The sequence below is a fragment of the Microcebus murinus genome, chromosome 11, assembly GCF_040939455.1.
Source record: "Microcebus murinus isolate Inina chromosome 11, M.murinus_Inina_mat1.0, whole genome shotgun sequence".
In the NCBI taxonomy this organism is placed as follows: domain Eukaryota; kingdom Metazoa; phylum Chordata; class Mammalia; order Primates; family Cheirogaleidae; genus Microcebus; species Microcebus murinus.
Window position 1 is genome coordinate 158207 of NC_134114.1, and position 22032 is coordinate 180238.

General features: G+C 46.3%; 1 protein-coding gene and 1 long non-coding RNA gene across 2 annotated transcripts in view; one reads left to right on the forward strand and one right to left on the reverse strand.

Moving 5' to 3' along the window:
• The window catches only part of CEP72 (centrosomal protein 72), a 37239-nt gene extending 18670 nt beyond the window's left edge, over positions 1-18569 (reverse strand). Inside the window, exons 1-4 of the mRNA XM_012774153.2 lie at positions 18460-18569; positions 12790-12917; positions 11782-11974; positions 9223-9331 (exon numbers count right to left, since the gene is read on the reverse strand). Of these exons, the coding sequence (XP_012629607.1) occupies positions 9223-9331; positions 11782-11974; positions 12790-12917; positions 18460-18541 (512 nt within the window). The 5' untranslated portion in view covers positions 18542-18569. The remainder of the gene's footprint in view (positions 1-9222; positions 9332-11781; positions 11975-12789; positions 12918-18459) is intronic.
• A 298-nt stretch (positions 18570-18867) lies between these two features.
• LOC142873773 (uncharacterized) lies at positions 18868-20130 on the forward strand. Its single transcript, XR_012921745.1, has 2 exons — positions 18868-18925; positions 19785-20130. It is a non-coding gene; the product is annotated as an uncharacterized LOC142873773 (long non-coding RNA).
• Positions 20131-22032: the final 1902 nt, after the last annotated feature.

The window sequence follows — 22032 nt, forward strand, 5'->3', positions numbered from 1 at the left end:
ATAACAGTAACAGATCCAGGGAGCTTAATATCCAAAATGTGCAGTTACCAACAAAAATTAAAAGGGATGTAAAGAGACAAAAATGTTATGAACCATACACAGAAAAAGAATTAATAGAAACTGTGCCTGGAGAAGTCCTTCTAGACAAATTTTGGGCCTGAAAAGTACAATCAAAATGATAATTTCACTGGAAGTGCTCAATAAAATATTTTGGTAGGCAGGAGGGTCAGCAAATTTAAAGATAGGGTAGTTGAGGCTTTCCGGTCTGAGGAATAGAAAAAAAAAAAGCAGAATGAAGAAAAATGAACGATTTCAAAGACTCTAGGACACCATCAAGTCAACCAACATACACTTACTGGGAGACTCGGAAGAAGAGAAGAAGAAAAGGAACAGAAGGAGTATTTAAAGAAATAATGGCTGAAAACTCCCCAAACTTGATGAAAAACATTAGTCTACTGTGATATTGTGAAATACATATTTCATCTTCCTCCCCATTCCCAGCTCCTAAAACCTTTGGAATCTCCAGAGTGATGTGTCTTTTGTATGCTTACAAAAAAGTGGGGGACCCCTAGACAGATTCAAGGTGGGGGTTGGTCACCAGAAAGACCAAGGCAGGATTAGAGGGTTGGGACTTTCAGCAGCCCCCAAGCTCCAATGGGGAAGAAGGGCTGAAGGGTGAGTTGAATATAACAGGCATTGTCCTGTTGGGCTGTTGTCCTGGAAAAGAATTGGACCCTTTCTGTTAAATGCTGGCTGTGGGTATTGCAGTTTTCAGTGCATCTCACAGATTTGCTGAGCAGACTTCTTAGATGTGATGGGTTTTTTTGCTGGGATCCAGAAAGCTGGAGTGGATCAGACCAGGAGCAGACCACAAAACAGTGACCATGACCTTTTTTTGGTGCAAGCTTGGCTTTGGGACATGCTTTGGAGCTTCTTCTTGCTCCAACCAATGAGCTGGTGGTCGCTGGTTGTTGTATAAAATCCACCCTTTGTCACATGTCACAATCCAATTGAAAATGGTTCATTGTTCCGTTCAAGAGAAGATGACACTTCAAAATGACAGTTGTTTTTGGTTTTGGTCACCTCATGAGGCACCTACTTATTGAGCTTTTTCACCTTTCCAATTTGCTACAAATGCCAAATGACTGTAGAAGGGTTGACCTTGAGTTCTTCGACAAATTCTTGCGTGGTTGGACAAGAATCAGCTTTGATGACTGCTCTCAATTGGTTGTTGTCAACTTCTGATGGCCGGCCACTGTGCGGCTCTTGTCTTCTTTGCAAAACTTCTTGAACCACCACCACACTGTATGTTCCTTAGCAGTTCCTGGGCCAAATGCGTTGTTGATATTGCCAGTTGTCTGCACTGCTTTATGACCCATTTTGAACTCAAATGAGAAAATCACTAGGTCAAATGGTAGTTCTACTTGTAGCTCTATGAGGAACCTTCATGTTACTTTCCACAGAGGTTGTACTAGTTTGCAGTCCCACCAGCAGTGTATGAGTGTTCCCATCTCTCCACACTCTTTGCATCCATGCCAACATTTATTGTTTTGGAACTTTTTGATAAAGGCCATTTTCACTGAAGATAAGTGATATCTCATTGTGGTTTTGATTTGCATTTCCCTGATGATTAGAGATGTTGAGCAATTTTTCTGTTTCTTGGCGATTAGTCTATCTTCTTTTGAAAAGTTTCTGTTCATGTCCTTTGCCCACTTTTTGATAGGGTTGTTTGATTTTTTTCTTGCTGATTTTCCTGAGTTCTATATAGATTCTGGTTATCAGCCTTTTATCGGATGTGTAGCATGAGAATATTTTCTCCCATTCTGTAGGTTGTCTGCTCTCTTGACAGTTTCCTTGGCTGTGCAGAAGCTTTTTAATTCGATCAGGTCTCATTTATTTATTTTTGTTGTTGCTGTGATTGCCTCTGGGGTCTTCTTCATAAATTCTTTGCCTAGGCCAATGTCTATAAGAGTTTTTCCAACATTTTCTTCTAGAATTTTTATAGTTTCATGCCTTAGATTTAAGACTGTTATCCACCATGAGTTGATTTTTGTGAGAAGTGAAAGGTGTGGATCCTGTTTCAGTCTTCTACAAGTGACTATACAATTTTCCAAGCACCATTTATTGAATAAGGATTCTTTTCCCCAGTGTAAGTTTTTGTCTGCTTTGTCAAAGATTAGATGTCTATATGAGGATGGTTTTATGTCTGGGTTCTCAGTTCTGTTCCATTGGTCTATATCTCTGTTCTTGTGCTAGTACCATGCTGTTCTACTTCCTATAGGCTGAAGTGTGCTAAATAGACACCTCTCAATTTGTTCCTTTTGCTTAAGATTGCTTTTGCTATAAGGGGTCTTCTCTGTTTCCAAAGGAAACACAGAATTATTTTTTCTAGATCTGCAAAAAATGATGTTGGTATTTTAATAGGGATTACATTCAATCTATAGATCACCTTGGGTAGTATAGACATTTTAATAATGTTGATTCTGCTGATCTACGAGCATGGTTTTCCACCTGTTTATGTCCTCTGCTATTTCCTTCCTCAGTGTTTTATAATTCTCCCTGCAGAGGTCTTTTACTTCCTTAGTTAAATATATTTCTAGGTATTTTATCTTCTTTGTTGCTATTGTGAAGGGTATCGAGTCTTTGATTTAGTTCTCAGTTTGACTCTTGTTGGCATATACGAATGCTACTGATTTCTGTACATGGATTTTATAACCTGAGACTTTGCAGAATTTATCAATTCCAGTAGTCTCATGGCAGAATCTTTGGGGTTTTCTAGATATATAAGATCATATCATCAGCAAAGAGTGATAGTTTCACCCTCATTTGGATGCCCTTGATTTCCTTCTCTTGTCTGATTGCTCTGGCTAAGACTTGGGTATCTACCCAAAGGAACAAATGACATTCTATAAAAAACACATCTGCCCTAGAATATTTATATAGCAGCACAATTCACAATTCACAACCCAAGTGCCCATCAATAAATACATGAGTGGATTAATAAAATGTGGTATATGTATACCATGGAGTTCTACTCAGCCACAAAAAACAATGGTGATCTAGCACCTCTTGTATTATCCCAGATAGAGCTAGAGCACATTCTACTAAGTGAAGTATCACAAGAATGGAAAAATAAGCACCACATGTACTCACCATCGAATTGGTATTAACTGATCAACACTTAAGTGCACATATGGTAGTAACATTCACTGGGTGTTGGGCAGATGGGCGGATGGATATATACACACCCAATGGGTATAGTGTGCACCGTCTAGGGGATGGCTACACTTGAAGCTCTCACTCGGGCAGGGGAAGGACAATATATGTGACCTAAACATTTGTACCCCCCTAATATGCTGAAATAAAAAAATAAAATAAAAATAAGAATTATACAAATTAAGACTTAAGTGGAGGGAGTCACTGAAGATGTGGTGGATACAGCAAGAGAACTAGAATTAGAAATGGAGCCTGAATATGTGACTGAATTGCTGCAATCTCAAAATCGAACTTTAATGGATGAGGAGTTACTTCTTATGGATGAGCAAAGAAAGTGGTTTCTTGAGATAAAATCTACTTCTGGTGAAAATACTATGAACACTGTTGAAATGACAACAAAGGATATAGAACACCACATAAATTTAGTTGATAAAGCATTGGCAAGGTTTGAGAGGATTGATTTCAATTTTGAAAGAAGTTGCACTATACTCAAAATGTCATCAAACATGTGGAATGCTACAGAGAGTTCTTTTGTGAAAAGCAGATCAATTCGTGCAGCAAATTTCACTGTCTTATTTAAAGAAATTATCACAACTACCCCAAACTTCAGCAACCACGACTCTAATCTGTCAGCAGGCATCAACATTCAAGGCAAGACCCTCCACCAGCAAAAAGACTGCAACACACTGAAGGCTTGGAGGAACATTACCATTTTTTAGCAACAAAGTATTTTTTGTTTTATAATGATACATAATAATTATACATATTTATTGGGTACATGTGTATTTTGATATTGCATACAATGTGTAATGATCAAATCAAGGTATTTAGCATATCTGTCACCTCAAATATTTGTGTTGGGAACATTTCAGATCTGTTCTGGCTATTTTTAAATATACAATAAATTATTACTAACTATAAAAAAAAGATAATCGCTCAAATTTGCCTTTTGTCCAACATAATTTCTATATCCTAAAATAAATATATAATAAACAGCAAGTAATATGCATTTTAATATGATGTATAACATAACCACATTCATTTAAGAATGTATTCCTATATCAAATGGCAAATGCTAAAACCACAATGACTTTTGTATCAACCTAATAAATCTCTAAGCCAGGTTAACTAAAAAAAATAGAGAAGACACAAATTAATAACAGAAATGAAAAAAATATCATCTATTATGAACCACTCTATGCCCACAAAATTGATAATCCAGATTAAATGCACCAGTTACTCGAAAAAAAAATCTGTCAAAACTCACACAAGAAAAAAGAGACATTCTGTGCAGATCTCCATCTATTAGAGAAAACAAATCAATAATGAATAACCTTCCGAAACAAAGAGCACAGGCCCAGATGGGTTCTTAGTAAATGCTACCCAACAGTCACAGAAGAAATTATGCAGATTCTCTACAGCGCCTGCCAGAAGAGGGAAGCAGAGAGATGACATCCTACCTCACTCTAGGCAGCCAGCACCACCTACTGCCAAAACCAGACAAAAAAAAGAAACTACAGACAGTATCTCTAATGAACGCAGATGCAAAAGTCCTCAATAAAATATTAGCAAATTGAATCCAATGATCACAACAAATTTACACACCACCATCAGGTAGGATTCATTCACAATGCAAGGCTGATTCAACAGCTGAAAATCAATCACTGTGGTCCTTCAAAGCAACAGGCTGATGAAGGACAAATCATATGATCACATCAATAGATGCAAAAAAAAAGAAACCCCAGCATTCAAAAAAAAGCCAACAGTCATTCATGATAAAAACTTTCACCAAAGTAGGAACAGAGAGGAACTCCCTTAACTTGACAAAGAACATCTGCAAAAACTCACAGCTAACATCACACCTAATGGTGAGAAACAGGTGCTTTCCTGCTAAACTCAGGGACAAGGCAAGCACGCCCTGCATCGAGCCTTTTAACATCACACTGGAAGTCCTAGATAATGCAGTAAGACAAGAAATGGATATGGAAGGAATTTAGATTTAGGAGGAAGAAATAAAACTATTCACAGATGACATGATTGTCTATGTTAAAAGTCCCAGAGAATTGGCAAAAACAAACAAACAAACAGACAAAAACTTGTGGAAGTAGTAAGTGATTATAGCAAGGCTGCAGCATACAAGGTGCTATGCGGTGCACCCTGTCCCATCAAAAGATCTGTTGAAGTCCTTGCCCCTAGTACCTCAGAATGTGACCTTATTTGGAAACAAGGTCTTAGATGTTCAAATTAATATGAGGCCATTAGAGTGAGCCCTAATCCTCCATCACTGATGTCCTTATAAAAAGTACAAATTTAGACACAGAGGACAGACATGCACAGGGGGGACACGGCCACTTGAAAGTAGGGGCTGGAGTGATGTGTCTACCAGCCAAGGACACAGGAGTCTAGGGGAGAAGTAGGGAGCGGATTCGCCTTGCAGCCCGCAGCAGGATCCAACCCGCCAACACCTTGGCCTTGGGCGTCCAGCGCTCAGACTGTGAAACAATACATTCAGCTACTTCAAGCAATCCAGTTTGTGCTACTTTGTTATGTCAGCCCTGAGAAACCAACAAACAAGGTTAATAAATAAGACTCAACTGCTTTCTTAGATGCCAGCAATGAACAACTGGAATTTGAACTTAAAAACACAATACCACTTACATGAGTATGGGAAAATGAAATAGGTGAAAGTATAACAAAATATACACAAGATCTACATGAGTAAAACTGGGAAACTCTCATGAAAGAAATAAAAGAAGAACAAGATTGAGAGATAGTCCATGTTCATGAAATAGGAAGGCTCAGAATCATCATGAATTTCTCCCCATTTGATTTAACGTAATCCCAATCCACATCCTGGCAAGTAATCTTGTGGCCATCGACACACCGATCATACACTTCACTCAGAGAGGCGCAAGCCATAGGACGCTAGGGACAAGAGCAAAGTCAGGGCCGAAGTCCTCATGGCTGTGCAGCGAGCAGGGCAGTGTGGCACTGGGGAGGGAGTGGGCAGACGGGCTGAGGCACAGGACAGACCCACGCCAATATGGTTAACTGATCTCGGACAAAGGAGCAAAGGAAATTCAACAGAGAAAAGCCAGTCTTTTCACCAAGTCATGCTGAATAAGTGGACATCCATTTGCAAAAAAATAATAAAAATAATCTAGACACAGGTCTTACAACTTTCACAAAACTTAACTCAAAGTGGATCGTGGACCTAAATATTCAATGCAAAACTATAAAACTCCTAGAAGATCACATAGGAGGAAACCTAAGTGACCTTGGGTTTGGTGATGACTTTTTGGAGCACATTCATAAAAGAAAAAGTTGGTAAGTTGGACCTCATTAAAATCAAAGCCTGCTCTGTGGAAGACACTACTAAGAGAACGCAAAGAGCCACAGACTAGGAGAACATATTTGTAAAACACGTATCTGACAAAGGACTGTTACCCAAAACATACAAAGGACTCTTAAAACTAAACAATAAGAAAACAAACAATCTGATGAAAAATGTGCAAATTAGCTAAACAGATATCTCACCAAAGATGATACACAGGTGGCGAATAAGTACATGAAAAGATGCCACACATCACGTGTCTTTGGGAACCATGAATTGAAACAGCAGCGAGACACCACCTGTTGGAGCAGCCAAAATCCGGAACACTGACAGCACCAAATGCTGGTGAGGGTGTGGAACAGGGACTCCCACTCACCACTGCTGGGAACACAAAACGGCACCATCACCTTGGAAGACAGTCTGGCAGTTTCCTGCAAATCTAAACATACTGCTGCCACACAATCCAATATCAATCTCTGTGGTATTTGTCCAGATGAACTGAAAACTTATGTCCACATAAAACCTTGCACATGGATGTTTACAGCAGCTTCATGCATAACTGCATCAGCAGGTGAACGGATAAACGGTGGTGCATACAAACAATAGAATATTACTCAGTGATACAGAGAAATGCGCTATCATGACACGAAAAAACATGAAGGAGCCTTAAATGCGGTTTACTGTGTGAAAAAACCTGACCTGAAAAGGCTATAATACTGTACGGTTTCAACTACAGGATGTTCCAGAATACACAAATGCACACACACAGCAAAAAAGATGAGGGGTTTTGTTGGGGGCAGAGAGGACTGAGCATGTGCAGCACCTGAGGGCAGTGGAGCCACTCTGTGTGACACTGCGAAGGCAGACATGTGGCATCAGAACGCAGGACACAGTAACAACGCACCAACTAGCTCCTCAACCGCAACACCTATGCAAGATGTTAGTAACAAGGGAAAGGGGGCAAGGGGTGGATGCGTGGGAATTCTCTATACTTCCTGTGCAGTTTTTCTACAAACTGAAAACTGCTCTGAAATATAAGCCTATTGCACTGGACTGAATGTGCATGTTCCCCCAAATTAATATGTTGAAATCCTCATCCCCAACATGGTTCTGGGAGGTGATTAGGTCAGGGGGTAGGGCCTCACAAGTAGGATTCGTGTCCTTATAGAAGGGACCCCAGAGAGCCCCCTCGCCCTCTCGTGTGAGGACAAAGCGAGAACCTGGCAGTCTGCAACTCAGAAGAGGCCCTCATCAGACAGACCAAGCTGCACACTAAGCTCAGGTTTCAGCCTCCAGAACTGTGAGAAATAGTCTGTTTTTGTAAGCCACCCTGCCTCTGGTACACTGTCACAGCAGTCCAAGTGAAGATACCTACTGATTGTAAAAGACTCCCAACCCGGAATTCCCCAGATTGGGTGTGAGGACTAAGCCCACATGTTACAGTTCACCTGGGGAAGATGTCTGAAGTTCGTTTTCATTGAGCAAGCCACAAGCTCAGCTGTTCCATGGAAGTTATGGTAGATCCAGAGGACAGTGAGGCCCTGGGACCCCCTCCCTGGAGCCCAACACACCCTCGCCCCTCACGGCAGCCCATGATGACAAAGGGCCATGCAGAGGAGTCTCTCCTGGGTCCAATCTGCAGGCAGACAGCACAAAGGGCCCGCGTGCACTATGCCACTTCTCTGCCTCTAAAGTTGCTTCTCCATAAACCACAGGCTTAGGCTGGACGCTGGTGGGATGGATGTCAGCACTCCCTCTGCACAAAGGGAGTGCACCAGCCAAAGGAAAGAAAAACTAAGACAATGAGCAGAAGTACCAGGGTCCCAGGTGCAGCTGTCTACACAGCAGTTGGTCTGGTTTGAAACAGCAGGGGAAGGCGGCATCTGAGGAACAGGAGATCTTGAGGATTCGGATCCATTCCTGAGACATCAGAAGTCAGCAAAGAATGGCATGCGGCCAAACCTGGCCCACAGCTGTTTTTGTAAGCAAAGTTTTATTGGAACACTGTCATTCGCTTACCTATTGCTATGGCTGCTTCCACAGCACAAAGGCAGAGCTGGATGCTGAGACGTAGATTATATGGCCCACAGAGCCTGAAACCATTACTCTCTGGTCATTTACAAAAAAAGCTGGGGGAAGGCGCAGGGGGCAATGTGGGCACGGGGCAGCACGGGCAGGGGCAGTGCAGGCGGGAGCAGGCTCTCCCACCAGAAGGGGAGACAGGAAGGGCATATCCCAGAACGGTCTAGGGGTCTCAGAGGTGTGGAGGAGGAGGGCGTGTGCAGTACGACTAAATCATGCCTGTCCAGGCAGGTGTTAAAGTGTTCACATCCCAAAAGGGGATCTGGCTGCGTGAGATGAGGAAGCAGTCCAGACAAACATGGAGGTCGCCACGGCCCCAGACGTGAAGAGCAGCCAAGGAGGGGCAGCCACTGTTCCTCGCCGTGACCCCTCCATCTCCTTACACATATTGCTTTAATAAACACTTCAAATAGCAAAAACTAACTTTCAGAGAGTGTGGGAAATGGGGTGAGAGCCCTGGCCGTCGCTCTCCCCTCCCCTGCTGGCACCTGCCCTTTGAGCGTGACAGCTCAGGAGCTATGGCGCTGGGTTACTTGTCCCACCTGCAGGCGGCCTGAAGCCTTCCCTAGCTCCACCACATCTGTTCATACCTTCCAACTTTCAGAGCGGCAGGGATGCTTTCCCCTGAGCCGGGTGAGTCCTCCGAAGTGAAATGCAGCTGGGAAGCCTTCCTCTCACTCTCTCTCACAGGACGGTCGTCTAGGAGAGAACGTGCAGGACTGTGGAGGGCAGGCGGTGGCACCGTCTTCCACCCTGGTGCACACCGCAGGGCAGGGCAGGGCAGAGCACCCATTCCCTCAGGCCTGAGCCTGCCCCATGGGCCCAGGGCAGGAATACTGGGCTTTGAGGAACACGTGGTTTCCCAGCAATGCCAGCGTGATGCTGAGGCTGCCTGCTCTCCCAGAGCAGGAAGCACAGCAAGCCAACAAGGGTCACACACGCCCCTTTCAGTGAGCACACTGGGCCACAGACCCCCGACTGTCCTGCCAGCCCCTGCCAAGCAGTGACCATCCCGTGGGACACAGGACATGCTGGCATCACGGGAGGTGGGCACGGATGGGCCACAGCCCCACCAGACACTCTGCACCACCACCCCTGGCTGGGCTGTCCTGGGCAGCCGAGCGCCTGCACAAACGGAACCTGCCCAACTCAGGGAAGTCCAGCCAGGACTCAGGGCTCCTCTATGAGTTCCTCAAATCACTTTCAGAAGGTTGGAGAAAAACTGTTTTGACAGTTAGTTATTAAACAAGTGGTCTGGCCATGGTCTGGCTGTGGCATTCTCACCAGGGGACTTCTCTAAGAGAGTTCTAATCCCCGTCACTGACCTGTGCTGTCACAAGATGGGCCTGAAACAGAAGGGCCCTTTGCATTCACTTTTAACAGACAGTTCTCTTCAGTCTCCAGAAACCTATCCGAGGTACGAAGCAATGCAGCACGTGCACACATGTGGAAGATGACTCCATGGTCAAAACTCCCCAGGCCCCTCAGTGATATAACCGCCCGAGTCCAAACACAACAGCTCCAGGCAGCCTGGCCCGGCCCCAGCTCAGCATCCACCCACGAGGCACTCGGCTGCTCCTCGACCTGCGTTCTCACCTAGGAGATGGGCTGGGAAAGGATAGGCGAGCCCAGGTGTGCACAGCCTTCGCTCCATGTCACAGACTTACGTGGTTGAAAGGTGAGGCCCACCCTGCCTTTACCTCACGGGCATAAGAAAGTCCTAAGCAGCCCCCAGCAGTCGGCACACAAGGGCCAAGCAGATACATGCACAGACAGCAAGCAACACACCCAGGCTACATTAGCCTCCTCTTGCTGTTTACTTAACTGACACCCAAATCTCAGTTCTCAGCACTCGAACGCTATCTACGGCAGCAGAGAACAAGCTTGTTCAGGGCATGTACAGTGAGGGGAAGTGTTCTGTCCTCTGTTGATTCTTTTTTATTTTATTTTATTTTTATTTATTTATTTTTTTGAGACAGAGTCTTGCTTTGTTGCCCAGGCTAGAGTGAGTGCCATGGCATCAGCCTAGCTCACAGCAACCTCAAACTCCTGGGCTCAAGCAATCCTGCTGCCTCAGCCTCCTGAGTAGCTGGGACTACAGGTATGCACCACCATGCCCGGCTAATTTTTTCTATATATATTAGTTGACCAATTAGTTACTTTCTATTTATAGTAGAGACGGGGTCTGAGCCTCTTGCTCAGGCTGGTTTTGAACTCCTGACCTCGAGCAATCCGCCCGCCTCGGCCTCCCAGAGTGCTAGGATTACAGGCATGAGCCGCTGTGTTGATTCTTAATTTTTGCTAACTGGCTGGGTTCAGAAGGAGAGCTCAGTTCTGACGGTGTGCATGGCAGGTCTGATGCTAGGAACAGAAACACCTGCAAATGTCAGGGCCCCTGGGTCCCGCCGAGCACTGTCCCAGGAACGCACAGACACCAACTCCAGGTCTCCTCACCACGACCCTGTGACTTCGGCATTCTGACCACCCCTTCATATGGGGACTGAAGGCAAGAGACCACAAACCCTCTCCTTCCCCATGGCCCCCATGGGCAGTATGCCCTTGGGCTGAGGCCTGGTTCTCTCCCTGGGTATGTGACTTGGGCTGGGATTAACAGAGATACTGCCACAGTGCTCATGGCAAGAGAAACTGACTGTGGCCGCCCCAACCCCAGGACTCTCTCTAAGGGGCTACGGGGCCCTAGAAGCTTCTGCCTACAAGACTGCTGCAGACGTGTCTTTTAGGAACACAAAGCTGTGAAGCCAAATGGCCACTGCACCTTGTCTCCTCTCATCCCTGCCACCTGGGGGCACAATGAAATCCTGGCCTGTGTCCTTCCAGATGGATGCAAGCCAGGTGGAGCCCAGCTGTCCAGCTGAGCCTGAGAGGATGCCCAGCAGCCGTGCAAGGAGGGTTGGAGACGCTCTGGACCCAGGACAAATGGCTCCAGGGGGGAGCACCGCTCAGGACGGGGTAGCCTGGCCACGGCCCTGCTGCCCCGTCCTGCAAAGACGCAGGGCTGCTAGAGCTGTGGTCTGCAGGGATTCACACCATCAACGCAGAAGACCAACGTCCCTGTCCAGCAGGAATCCCAGAGTGACCCAGCTAAGAGCACAAGGCTCCTGTCAGGGCAGCACCCAGCAGGAGCCTACCCAGCTGTCGGAGCTTGGGGAGCAGGCGCACAACAAAGAGGCGGTAATCGGACTCGTTCTTCACAACAGGGTTCAGCCGGAAGTCCACGTCTACGAGCTCAGTTAGGGGGTGGAGCCGGAAGACTTCCGCCAGCGAGGAAATGCAGTTGTAGTAGAGGCTGAGACTCTGCAGCCCAGTTAGGTACTGGATGCCCTGGCAGAGGAAACACGCCAAGTCAGCTACACTCCAGCCACCACACAACCTAACAAACGCACTTGCAATGTGCACCTGCTGTTCACCAGGAAAAGCTTGAAATGCAATGTGTTCTCACCTGTAAAGTTCTCAGTGCTTTACACAGTGAAACAACCACGCAGGGAAATATAAAATGCCATGTCTCCCACCGTCGTTAAGCTAAGTGATTTACATGCATGATCTCCTCTAACCTGCATTCAGCCTTGTAGGGTAAGAGCGGCCAGTGCCACCACCACATAGGTTAGGAGGCAAGGCTTGGGGCAGTGGAGAGATGTGGCTGGAGCCTGCATGCGACTGGGAGCCCCCTCCTAGGCCCTGGGTCAGATGTGCTCTCTACACAGCACCATGTTCCAGGGCAGGAGTTCACGCCATGAGCAGGGTTTACACAACGTCCCTCTGCCACCCGCATATGACTTCCCACCAGGACAAGCGCCTGCCCCTGCTGGGCACATGGCTGGACTGCCATTCGAGGCAGTCCAAAGAGCTGGCCTGGGAATGGAGACAGAGTGCGGAAAGTGGAGCTGCACCCACACGTCAGTCTTTAGGGTCTTATCTTTTTTCATCAGAGGACTAGGGCAGGAGGCAATGTGATGTGTAAGAAATCTAGCTCACAGTAAACATGGGAAAAACAAGAGAACACTTCTAATCACTGCACGTGTACAGTTTACAAGTCTGACAAGCACAGTTACAAAAGATTGCATCTTTTACCCTAAAAGTACCTTCCACTGATAATGATGGCAATACATTTTCTTGTAAGAAACAACCCTGAAACTTACCTCCAGGCTAACCAAGGAGTTGCGAGAGAGATCTAAAGATTTCAGACCTGCTAAATTCATCAAAGAATTTCCTAGGTGAGTAATCTTCTCTTGGTAAGTTCCAGGAATAGATAAGGACTGAAGCTCAGCTAAGAATAAAAAATTATAAGATGTTAGTCTTTTTATCAAAAAAAAAGATTATAACAAAAGTCCCAATTCTTAGGTTTTGGAAATACAGCAGATACTGACAAGGATTCTTTGACCAAACTTTACTCAGGACCTGAATCTTCTCCTAGGCCACCTGCACACCTCCTTACAAAATCCAGTTTTATCAAAAGCCCAGCCACATCAGTTTAGCAAGAACCCTACCCTCAATACCTGGGCAGATTCCCCACTGCCAGCACGCAGGTGCTGTCTGCTGCCCTGGCCTGCCCTCAGCACAATCCTGCCGGGTCAGTTCAGCCAGACCCGCCCACGCTTCCCTGCAGTGACCTTACACCCTGCTATGACCCCCCACTTGTCCTTGCTGTGGAGAGCTGAACCTAGTCTTCCCTGACTGCAAGACCCTGTTTTCTCATCCTTGAACCTACAGCGATGGTCCTGGATCAAGTCTTCCTTACCACGCTTTAACAAGTATCACTGAATAAATTTTTCTTTAATAACACACATAAGAAGAATGAAGGAGGCCGGGCGTGGTGGCTCACGCCTGTAATCCTAGCACTTTGGGAGGCCAAGGCGGGCGGATTGCTCAAGGTCAGGAGTTCGAAACCAGCCTGAGCGAGACCCCGTCTCTACCAAAAATAGAAATAAATTAATTAACCAACTAAAAATATATATACAAAAAATTAGCCGGGCATGGTGGCGCATGCCTGTAGTCCCAGCTACTCGGGAGGCTGAGGCAGTAGGATCGCTGAGCCCTGGAGATTGAGGTTGCTGTGAGCCAGGCTGACGCCACAGCACTCACTCTAGCCTGGGCAACAAAGAGACTCTGTCTCAAAAAAAAAAAAAAAAAGAAGAATGAAGGGAAAGACAATTGTTAGTACATTTATCCTACCGTGGAATAAATCCCTTTATCCTCCTCATGTATTTCTGTATTTTCCAAGTTTTCTTAGGGAGAGGTACACTAACCTCATAATCTGAAAGTGTCACTTAGAAAAACAATGCAACTCATCCAAGATTTGAACGTGGTTACCAAGAGTGAGGCCTGCGTTCCACGTTCCTGCTCACACTTCTTTCCAGTTGTCCATGCCTCTTGACAGTGCCTCCTCCAGACCCCTCACCAGGAACCCCCTCGTAACTGACCCCGACTCCCACTCCAGCTGCTCACCCCTCACCCCGCGTGGCCTCTGCACAGGGATCACCTCCTGAAGCCCCCAGCCCACCTGGCCACGTCGTCCCCAGCACAGCCGAGGGCAGGCTTTGCACGCCCTGTGCACCTCAGACACCTCTGCGAGGTGCACTCAACAGCAACCACTGGGTGATCAACGTAACTACAAAAATAAAAGTTTCCGTAACCAAAAAGACAGTGTGGATCCGAATACACCAATTCCTTCCCAGGAAAATTTACGTTTTAAAATATGTGTTACGTTTACAATTTGGTCTGAGCACTTCCAGTTCCTGACAAGACAGACACATTCCACCTATCCCTCTCCACCTACCACACTTAAGCACCTGGAAAAACATAGGAAACAAGCCCTGGAAGACTATGAAAGGAGGGAACAGAGGACAACTGTCCAGGGACCTCAGGACTCAAGAAACAACCTGGTGGTGAGTTCCCTCGGTTGATTCTGGGTTTGTCTCTTGTACATCCCAGTCTGAGTGCCAAAGAAGTTGGCAACCCAGAAATACCAGGAGACATAGACCGAAAAACAAGATAAGCCTGCTTTTTTCAGTCAAATGACCAGGAGGGGACCTTGCAGGACAAACTCTTTTGACATCATCAGCCCTACTCCAATCTTACACCAAAAAAAAAAATAAATAAATAAAAGCACCTCATACACCTGGTTCTGTGTAAGGGCCGGCCCCAGGACTGTGTGAGTGGACCCTGACCACTGGCCTGGCCTGGCTGTGACAAGTGGGCGCCTCTCACCTCCTGGCCCGCAGGAGTCTGTCCAGGGCTGTGTGTGAGACAGGAGCCCAGCTACCATCCCAAGGCAGCACCCAGCAGGTGCTAGAATGAGCACGGATTTTTAAATAGGAAGCAATGTCTCACAAAATAATACCAAAATGTCCAAAACATAATAAAAATGATCAAAACCCAGAAAAATCTCAATTTGAATGAGAAAACACAATCAACAGAGACACCAACAATAAGATAACAAAGAAGTCAGAATTACCTAACAAGGATTTTAAAGCAATTGTCATAAAAATTACTTCAATGAGAAATCATGAGTACTCTTGAAACAAATGAAAAAACCAGAAAGTCTTAGCAAATAAACAGAAGATTTAAAGAAGAAACAAACAGAAGTTTCAAAAATGAAAAATATAATAACTGAAACCAGAAGAAAACTATCGCAGAAGCAGTGCACAGCAGAGTGGAAGAGTGAGCACCAAGACACAGTGACCTGAACTGTCCAGTCTGATCAACAGGGGAAACGCAAGCTGAAGGAAAAACACGAACAGCCTCAGGTACTTGTGGGAGACAAAAAAGAGATCTAACATTCACTAATGCCACTGGGAGCTCCAGCAAAATTTCAGAATTCCAAAGAGAAAAGAAAGACAGTGTGGCTAAAAGGAAAAATGTTTTTAGTTGAAGAAATAATGGCTGAAAACTTCCAAATTTGGTAAAAGGCACAAACCCAAATATTAAAGAAACTTAGAAAATCTCAAATAGAATAAACCCCAAAATGCCATTACCTAAAGCAGAAAACAAATCACAGGGCAGCAATTACTCTTCAGAAACCATGGAGGCCTGAAGGAACAGCACAACATTTTCTAAGTGCTGAAAAAAAAGAACTTTCAACCCAGAAATCTATATTCCTTTGGGATTGAAGGCAAAATAAAGATATTATCAAAGAAAAATGAAGAGAACCTGTCATCAGCAGACCTACCTGAAGATAATTAGAAGAAAAGACAAAAGAAGGAAACCTGGAACATCAGGAATGAAGAAAGAATAATAAAACAGGTAAATGTGGATAAATGTCTCCAAGTTTTTAAATATCTACGTTTTTAAATTTTAAATGTTGTAAAAAATTGTGTCATTAATGTATTTATGATGGTATGTAGAGGAAATAGTTAAGACAACTAATTCTACATGGTAGTAAGGTTTCTACATTTCACTTGGAAGTGGTAAGATACTCATACAAGTAAATTGTGTTGAATTACATAAATATACTATAATTTGTAGAGCAACCACTATAAAAACCATGCAAAGAAATATGCTCCAAAACTTAAGAGATAAATTAAAATGGATACTACAAATATCAAGTAAACTACAGAAAGGCAGGAAAGGGAAATAAAAGAACAAAAAATTAAAGGAACAATAAAAAACAAGAAAATGGCAAATTTACATTCTAACATATCAATAACTACATTAAATGTAAATAGTCCAAATGCATTACTATTAATACAAGACAGAGATTAGCAAAGGGGATAAAAATAATGAAAACCAAGAAACTAATTAGAAATATAAGGATATAGGTAGGTTAAAAGGTCAAAATAAATAGATGAGAAAGATAATGCCATACAAACACAATAAAGAAAGCTAGAGTAGCTATGCTAATGAAAAATAAAGTAGATGTCTCAACAAAGAAACTTACCACTGACAAAGAGAAATAGTACATATACTAAAAGGGTCAGTACACAAACAAGGCATAAAAAATCATGGCTTCCGCCAGGCATGGTGGCTCATGCCTGTAATCCTAGCTCTCTGGGAGGCCGAGGCGGGTGGATTGCTCAAGGTCAGGAGTTTGAAACCAGCCTGAACAAGAGTGAGACCCCATCTCTACTATAAATAGAAAGAAATTAATTGGCCAACTAATATTTAGAAAAAATTAGCCGGGCATGGTGGCGCATGCCTGTAGTCCCAGCTACTCGGGAGGCTGAGGCAGAAGGACTGCTTGAGCCCAGGAGTTTGAGGTTGCTGTGAGCTAGGCTGATGCCATGGCACTCACTCTAGCCTGGACAACAAAGTGAGACTCTGTCTCAAAAACAACAACAACAACAACAAAACATGGCTTGAAAACACATGAAGTGAAAAGAAAAATAGACAAAATTACAATTGTAGCTAGGGGTTTCAATACCCTTCTCTCAATTAATAGAATCACTAGGCAGAAAATCAGCAAGGATACAGAAAAACTGAACAGCACCCAGCCAAGAGGACCTACTGATACATAACATTATACTCAACCGCAGAATACACATTCAAGTGCACTTGAAACATTCAACAACTTAGACCAGATCTTGGATGATAAAACAAACCTTGACAATTTAAAACAATTAAAATTAGACAGAGTATGTTTTTTGCTCATAATGGAATCATACTAGAAGCAATAACAAACAGAAATAACAGGAAAATCATCAAACACATGGAACCTTAAAAACACTCCTAAATAATCCGTAGTCAAACTGGACATCTCAAGAGAAATTCTTAAAACATGCTGAACTACATGAAAACAAATATAACGTAACAAAACTTACGGATGCAGTTAAACTGGTGCTTAGAGGAAAATTTACAACACTAAATATTTGTATTAGAAAATAAAGTCTCAAATCAATAATCTAAGTTTCTACCTCAAGACTCAAGAGCAAAATAAGCAGAAAGAAAGAAATAATAAAGAGCACAAATCAACAAAATTTGAACACAGAAAAGCACTGGAGAAAATGAATCAACCCAAAAGCTAGCTCTTTGGAATGACCAATAACATTCACAAACATCTAGCAAGACTAAACAAAGATTAAAGACACAGAATGGAAGAAGAGATCATGAATGGAAGAAGAGATATCCCTACAGATCCTACAGCCGTTAGTGAAATCACAAAATCACAAATCACATAATAGGCTAAAAACAGAATACTATAAACAACTCCATACACATGAGTTTGACAACGTAATCAATTCACAAAAACCCCAATCAAAACTCACTCAAGATGAAACTAATAACATGAACAGTTCTAAACAACAGAGATATACAATTTGTAACTCAAAAATTTCAAAAATAGAAATTTATAGGCCCATATGGTTTCAGAGGAAAATTCTGTGAATCCTTCAAAGAATTAGCACGAATTCTACACAACCCCTTAAACGCCACACGAAAAGGCAACACTTCTCCACAAAGTTTACGAGCTCAGCTTCACTCTGCTGCCAAAAACAGTACAAAAAGAAACAATAAAACTAGCTACCAATATCCCTCATGAAAACAGAAAAATCATCAGAGAAATAAGACCAAAGAGAATCCAGGATGGAGAGAAGGAATTCTACCGCAGGAGGGGATTGGACATTCTTCTAGGAAGGCAAGGATAGTTTGATATTTCATCAGTCTGATGCTCCCTTTCATGAAACCCACGAGCTCTTACTGGAGTAAAGCCAAAAGGCGGGTGCCCAGGCGCTCAGCACAGCGGACAGAGGCCGCACCACCTGGGCCGCACCTCTGGACCCCTTCTACCAGAGGCGGCACCTGCGCAGGGGCACCCCCCGCCGCCGGTCAGGGCCCCCAGGCAGGCGAGCTCCGTGCCGCACCCCTGCCCCGCGCACCCAGGTCCCGGTGAGGCGCCAGGCCGCTCTTCGCCCGGACCATCTCCTCGGTCAGCACCAGCTTCCGGGCCGCCGGCGCCATGTTCTCAATCGCGACGCTGGGGCGCCTGCGCAGTGGGCGGGGCCTCGGCGGGCGCGACCAATAGCCCAGCGGGGTGAGCCTGAGTGGGCGGTACCAACGTCCTGGTCCGTGGGGGGCCCTGAGGACCCAGCCCCGTCTCCCTTCCCCTCCTGCCCCGGGACCCCGCCCATTGAGGGCCGCCCCCTCCTCTCCAGCCACCGCCCCCAGTACCCGGTTCCCAGCGTTCTCCCTGAGTGAGGCTCTGGCCGGTGGACTCCCCTCTCAGTCTTGAGGCTGTGGCTCCTCCACCCACCACGTGCTGAAGTCCACCTGTTTTTCCCTTTGAGGGCCCCTGACCAGCTTTCCCCGGGGAAGCGACAGTTAGCGGTGTAGCGGGGTCTCCAGGTGACAGGCGGCCCACCCTGCACAGGCTGGGGTGTGAGCCCAGGGCCCCAGGGATGACCCTCATAGCCTTTCTCCTGGTGTTTAGGGGCCCCCGGAGCCCCCCCCCCAGATTAGATGGGCCTGCCGGTAACATCCGCTGCATGTCACAGCCCTGGTGGTGACGGGCCGTGTCCTGGTGGAGTGCGAGGGGGTGGGGCAGGGCAGCAGTTGGGTGGTGCAGGCGGAGGGGGTGTGTAGGGCCGGGGGTGGCGGACGCAGGGTCTGGGCATCTCCCTGAGCAGAGTCTACCTTCACTCCTGAGCACCTGCCTGCCCCAGGGCGCCCTTCTGTGCTGGCTCTGGGTGTGCAACAGGAGCAAGGCCCATGGCCCCTTGGACTCAGGCTGGCTGCCCCATGTGAGGACACATGTGTCTTCACTGACAACCAAGGAGGACTCCAAGGGGGTCCCACTGTGATCCTGAATTTAGACTCTGGAGCTGTGGGGACTGACGACCCTCCCGGCTGACACCGCAGCCCTCATGCCGAGATGCATCTGATTATTGAGACTACCCAATACCCAATGCTACTTTGAGTAAAGTGTCCTGTAACTCTCACAAAGATCCCAAACCCAGATGCTGTACCCTGTTCCCTTCCTACGAGACTCACAGTGTTTGGGCACAGCGGAGGCCAGTCCAGTCACTACACCTGGTACCCAGTGAGTGGAACTGTACAGCCAGGAAACTAGAAACAGTGAACAAATATCCCGCTTTTCAGAAGCAAACAAAGGCACACAAAAGGCTTCCATGAGCCTCCACCCAAGAGAGGTGGCTTTTCAGGACACAATCCAAACTCTAAACATGTGCTCCCTCCTCCTGGACAGGTCCCCAGCTGACGGCAGGGCAGGTCAGGCCAGGCAGCCAGTGGGGACAGAACCACCTGGGGTCAGCTGCTCTACTGTGATGGAAGTGCCAATGGGAACTTCAAAAATGAGGTTTTCTGCTTACCGAAGTATTGCATCTCACGGTAGAAAATACAGAAGAGAACAGAGATCCAATATGCCAGCACACAGAAGTAACTAACACTAACATTTCCACACATGTCCTTCAAGTGGTTTTACAAGCCTCCACATATTTTGCAAGATGAGATTATGCTAAGCATTGTCATATATATCCTTGTCACTATTCCTTAACATGATCTATTAAATGTCAGCTTTAATGGTCACATTAGATCATGAGCTAAACCCAAATTTATTTAACCCATCTTCTATTGCTGGACATTTCATCTGTTTCCACTTTTGTATGGTGATAAATCTAGATGGACTTATGTCAGTCTGGGATGTTCTCTTGATGCAGTGGTGCTGGATCGAGTGGGGTTGGATTTCACGAACTTGGTGTTTGATGGTCCGAGCCAGGGTTGCAGGGACCCCGGAGCAAAGTGGAGGAACTTAACCTGCCCACCCAGCTCACACTCCCACGATTAGTAGCACCAAAGAGAGGAGTAATCTGGGAACACCCATGGCTATTCCTGCCTGATGCCTGCAAAGCAGGTGGACCCCTCCCCGTCTCCCAGGTCCTCCCACAGCTCTGACCCCAGCTGTGTTAAAATCTGGAGTTTCTAGACTATTACAGGGAGGCTTCCAGGTCCCCTTCCCACCTCAATTGCCAAGCCTGTGGGCACCAAACTGCAGGATCAGGTGTCCCTAAAGAGACGGGCCAGAGGGAGGGGACAGGGACACCTACACAGGCCAGTGAGGGCAGGACGGGGGGAGGGGGGATGGTGGCCTGAGGGGTCTGCACTTTCTCTAAACCATGAGAAAGGTGGGGGTGGGAGGAGGCTTCAAAGTGTAATGGGTGTGCTCTAGAGGGATGGGGAGGCCCATCCCAGTGACGGGAGCTCATCCCAGCCCCTCAGTCCCCAGTGTCCCCATCAGAGCCGTGCAGAGCAGCTACTGTGGGGTCTGCTGGCCTGTCAGCCCGACTAGCACCTGGTGCTGGAGCAACATGTCTCTCCACCTGGTGTTAGAGCCTGTGCATGCGGCTGGCAAGGATGCAGACAGACACACAGCGGCCACTGGTGTGGCTGGGCTGAAAGTCAGCAGCACTGTGGACCCCGGAACCTCCCAAGACCAATCAGGAGTCCCGCACAGCCATGCCTGCTGGCTGGAGCGGCTGGAAACACACATGCACACGCTCACACATCCTCACCCTTGCTCAGGCCATGTGTACATGCTCACAGGTCACACCCACACACACATGCACTGGACCACAGTGTGCTCACAGTCCACATGCACACTCCTGCACACTCACATCTGTCACTCACACTCGTCATATGCATACTGACATTGGTGCACATGTGCATGCACTCGCAGGCACTTCCACAGTCTCACACTCACATGCACACTCACACACAAACCCCTAGTGCCAGCACACAGCCGGAGGCTCCTACTCCAATGCAGAAGCCCAGCAGGGCCAGTGCAGGGGCCCCTGTGAGCTGGCTGAAGACGTGGGCCACACACAGCTGCACCTCGGAGGGAAGAGCCGTGGTCAAGGCTGTAGCCGCGTCCTTGAGAAGGCGAGTTGGAGGGAAGGGGGATGCCCACCCTCGCCCCACGGCTCCCCTGGGCAAGGGCCAGCTGCTCTCTTTGCTGTGGTTACATTTCCTTCTCGTGCTCATTTATTCATAAATGGTGAACAAAAGAACTCTTTTCCCTAGCTGTATCTCTAGCAGTTAAGATCAACATCGGTATCTGTGAATTGTCAATATAGCATTTTACCAACTAATCTTTTTCCAAAATGTGGAATGAGATGGCATGCCAGGCCCTCTCTGGGCTGGCTTAGTGTCGGCACAATTGAGGCTGGGCTTGGGGGTCCCCTGCATCTGAACATCTTAACGAGGGGGAACGCGTCGTCCACAGTAACGCGTCGCTGTGTGTGTTTGTTAGTGACGTGCAGGAGGGGCTCTGAGGCAAGCTGGTGGGCGGGCAGGGGTGGCCCTGTGCCTGTGGACATCTGGGTGGCGGAGGAGGAAGTCTGAGCGTCTGATCTGGGCCGTGACATCAGCGTGTCTGGTAAACACCTCCACTGCACACAATTCCTGCCTCGCTTCTGGAAGGTAAGGTTTCAGAATGA